This window comes from Plasmodium cynomolgi, chromosome 5, assembly GCF_000321355.1.
Source record: "Plasmodium cynomolgi strain B DNA, chromosome 5, whole genome shotgun sequence".
NCBI lineage: Eukaryota > Apicomplexa > Aconoidasida > Haemosporida > Plasmodiidae > Plasmodium > Plasmodium cynomolgi.
This window is the reverse complement of record NC_020398.1, coordinates 528,820-532,941: the sequence shown is the minus strand read 5'-3', so window position 1 is coordinate 532,941 and position 4,122 is coordinate 528,820. Positions and strand designations below refer to the sequence as shown.

The following is a 4,122-nucleotide window of genomic DNA, read 5'->3' as shown; positions in this document are numbered from 1 at the left end:
TCTTGGGGTTAATATAACTGGGGATACCAAGCGCGTCTGTCCCGTTTGTGGTTGTCCTGTTGAATGCTTCATCTTTTAATTTCTTTGAAGCATATTTTGCCACGTTTTAATTTTAACATGCTAGGGGGAGCCTTTTTGTGTGCGTTCATCACATTTACGCTATTATTTGCTTTACTTTTACGCACACGGGGGTAACCCCCCTCAGCCCTTTCAATGTTGTGACAAAAAGCGCTTTCAAAATGGTTAACCATTTGGCGACGAAACGATTAGGTGTGTGGGTCTGCTTGCTCCTCACCTTGTGTAGAGACCCCAAGAGCGGAGGCAGCGGGAACAGCGAGAGGATCAACACTCCCATCGACCGCAGTGACAGCAGTGACCGCATCGGCCGCAGTGACCGCATCGACCGCATCGACCGAAGTGACCTTATCGACCGTGGTAGCGATGAACCGTTCAGCAAGTACATAGGGAAGGGGTACGACATCCTGTTCGGCTACCCACTGCCAAACAACGAGCTTGTGGAAGACCCAGGATTTAGAAACGAAATATTTGATACGAGAAATTCTCTGGACATGATCAGCCAAGTTGCCTGTCACAGAGACGAATATTTCAGCTTCGTCGAAGGGATCAATGATGTTACTCACTTAGCCATGGATAATATAAACGTTGAAGACGTGAATACCAGCATAGTTCCCTTTTCTGCCTCCATGCCATACAAAAGCTACTTTGCCGACTTAGAAATAGGAAGGAAAAAATACCTAGTTGCACAGAACAGCTGTGTGCACAAATACGTAACGTACAACTTAAGAGACACCACTAGGCATATTAATAGAGAGTTCTTACTGGAGACGGAGAAATTGCCCATTTGGGGAAAGAAGGCGAATGAAAAGGAATGCCTGGAGGGGGGGTACCTGCACAGTGCGAGGAACGAACAATGCGCAGGAAGCATAAAACCGTGGATTGATTTTTTCCAGAAATATGGAACCCACTTAGTTGTGTCTGCGCACTTTGGGGGGCGGTCCTTTAATTCGATGGAAGTTTCTCGGCGCACGATGGAAGAAGCGAAGATATACAGCTATAAGTATGCCCTCGGGAACGTCCCCAACTTGGACGTATTCAGGGCGGCATGGCTGCTGCAGGGGGGTCCCAAGCGGGGGGGCGCCGATGGGAGCGGTGGTAGCGGTGGTAGCGGTGGTAGCGGTGGTAGCGGCGGTGGCGGTGCTGACCATATTCTTAACCAGTCACATAACCAGCCGCATAACCAGCCGCATAACCAGCCGCATAGCCAGCCGCATAACCAACCGCTTAACCAACCGCCCCGCGCGAGGGAGAAAACCGCCAGCCTGGACATCCGCGGGGGAAACCAAACGTACAACGGGTGGAACCAACTGACGTACACAGTGTGGAAGGACTCAATTTACACCAACCTGCTTCCAGTGCACCTGGACTTAATATCACTAAGCTCGTTCATGCGTAAGGGAAAAAAGGAATCATACGACAAGGCCTTGGTTTACTACAACAGCCTGTACGGAATGGACAAGGAAAAGTACTACCTCTCACAAGACATTATAGATGTGCTGTCTGATGGGAAGCAAATAACAGGATCTTCCAAAGGTTCTCTCATTTTGAGTTGCCCTGTTGGTTATGTTAAGAGTACTGGGTTTATCCTCACCTATGACAGATCTGAGAGGCCGACGGGGCATAGAGCCAAAGGAGGAGAAGCACCGAAGATCCGTGTGTACCCTTGCCTCAACAAGGGAGAGTATGACATTTCATGCTCCCACATAAATGAAAGCGATTCTGTTATTTCCTTCGGATGGCTATATTGCGTGAGGTATAATTTTGTCCAGTTTGAAACGTTTTATGCAAATGGAAATCACACGTCAGGGAAAACATCGCTAGAGGGTAAGTGCTCAGAGGGGAGTAGCTTAGCCTTCGGGTTTAAGATGAAGTTGGAGAAAAATAAAAATTTGACCAGCGTGAAAGTCAAGGCATGTCCCGTCGGTGAAGCCAAGTGTGTAATTAGTCATGTGAAGGCCAATTCTGATTACCTCCTGTGGGGTTTTTGCGCCCCAAAATCTTTTCACAGCATCAACTCATTGCAAGTGACATATATTGGAGAGCCGAACGTGATGACCGATGTGCAGGGTGCTTGTTCCGATATTCACAAAAATAAATACGATAACATATTTCTTGGGTTTTCTTTCTCCTTTGACAATGAACTGGGGCACGTTGATGTGTCTCCTTGCGGGATGAAGACCAAGTACTGTGTCCACAAAGTGGGCAAAAGGGCATCGAAGAACTACGCGGGAATGTTCCTTCTGTGCAGGAATGATGGTGGCGCCGTGAGGAAGTTTTCTTCCCCCACGAGGTTGGAGTTGTGAGGAAGAAGAGGTATATGTCGGGAAGAACAACAAAATCGCTTTACAAGATGTGGCCGTGGACGTCAGTTATGTAATGAGGTAGAACAGGGATATTTCCTCTGAGAGCATTTTTGTTGCTTCGCAAATTGGGCGACACCTTAAGCGGCAAGGAGCCACTTTTGAGTCTCTCTTTCCGCGCGAATACGTTTTTGTGTATCATTTTAGGTTCTCCCCGTTTGCGCGTCGGGGTGATTACCCTACGTCGCTGTGCATCGCCACAACAACTTCGTGCTTTTGCCTAACGCGCTGCGTGGGGGTTGCGGCGATGGCGACAGAAGAAGCGCTTTGTTTTTATTTTTTCTTGTCCATCTGCGAGATAACGCCTGATCTGTGTTGTCTTCTAACGTTTTCTAAAACGGTCACCGCTGCGTGTGCAGCCTTCCTGTGCTGGGTGTTTCAACTGTGTCGGGAAAATTGCGGTGCGCGTCTGTGTAGGGGGATGCGTTCACCGTGGTGCCGTTCATTTAAGCCTTGATGAGCATCGCGTATGCGCCTGTTACGTGGGCACTATGTGATGTTATCCGTGCGTTAATGTGGCTTTTCCGTGTGTGGGGGGAAATAAACCTGGATTGGGGGGGAAACCTTTCCAGGTGATGGAACCGCACAGAGGCGGAAAATTCGCCTCTCGGTGTTGCTACCCCGGGGGAAAGACTTCACAAAAAAAAGCGGCAAAAAAGGGGGAGGAAGAAAAGGGTGGCAAAAAAAAAGGGCGGCAAAAAAGGGGGAGGCAGAAAAGGGGGAGGCAGAAAAGGGTGGCAAAAAAGAGGGTGGCAAAAAGGCACGCTCATTTTCCCACTCGCTACCTCCCTTGGAGGTGGGACCCCCCCCGAGCGGCATTTTTTTTTTTTTTTTTTTTTTTTGCCTTTTTTTTGTCTTTAAAAAAAAAAAAAAAGAAAAAAGGAAGGAACCATTAACCATTCGGACAAAGGAATATAATTTCATTTTTGCACATCACTGTAGACTTTTTTTTTTTTTTTTTTTTATCGAAAAATAGTTATTTCCCTGTATGTATGGGTCCATCTACATGTTGGCATAAGCCCATAGGAGTGTACGACGTCCCCCCAAGGCAGAACACAATTTATTTTTTTACTTCATCGGCAGGGCGCGTTCTCTGTGCGACATCGACGTATTACACGCTCGAGGTGTGAACATGTACGTTCTTTTTAAGGATCAGCCCAAGAAGGGGGAAGGAGGAAGGGGAGAAGAAGGACGGGGACGAGGACGACGACGAGAAGAAGAAGAAGAAGAAAAAGATGAAAAAGAAGAAATTTCCAACCAACACGGAATGCATAACAGGCAAAGGAATTCCTCATCGGAAAATGTAACCTCCTCTATGCCATAGAATTAACGCCCAAAGAGGGACACCACCGGGGAAAGTACATCCTACACGGTTTCTTCTTAATGTGATTCCCATGTCAGTCCCAACGCGTAAATTTCTCAATTTTCCCTGTCTGGAAAATGTCCCCCCCTTTTTCGCCTCAGGAAAATACACTGTCCTCCAAATATTTCAGGAAGGAAAATAGGCGGGTCAAGCACAATCTGGTAATAGCAACATGCGGGGAGAGGCACACATGGGAAAAGCGTGGATCATCTCATGAGAAGGGACCCCATAAACATATACACACACGCATCTGTGATGCACCCACGTGAAAGGATCCCTACCCCCTTGGGCACCTCACTTGGCCAGAGTTGCACATTCGTA

General features: G+C 47.7%; 1 protein-coding gene across 1 annotated transcript; it reads left to right on the top strand.

Moving 5' to 3' along the window:
• Positions 1-239: 239 nt before the first annotated feature.
• On the top strand, positions 240-2,381 carry PCYB_052170 (MAC/Perforin domain containing protein; the record flags this gene model as incomplete). Its single annotated transcript, XM_004221098.1, has 2 exons — positions 240-274; positions 305-2,381. 2 exons carry the CDS (start codon positions 240-242, stop codon positions 2,379-2,381), a joined length of 2,112 nt encoding a protein of 703 aa, XP_004221146.1.
• Positions 2,382-4,122: the final 1,741 nt, after the last annotated feature.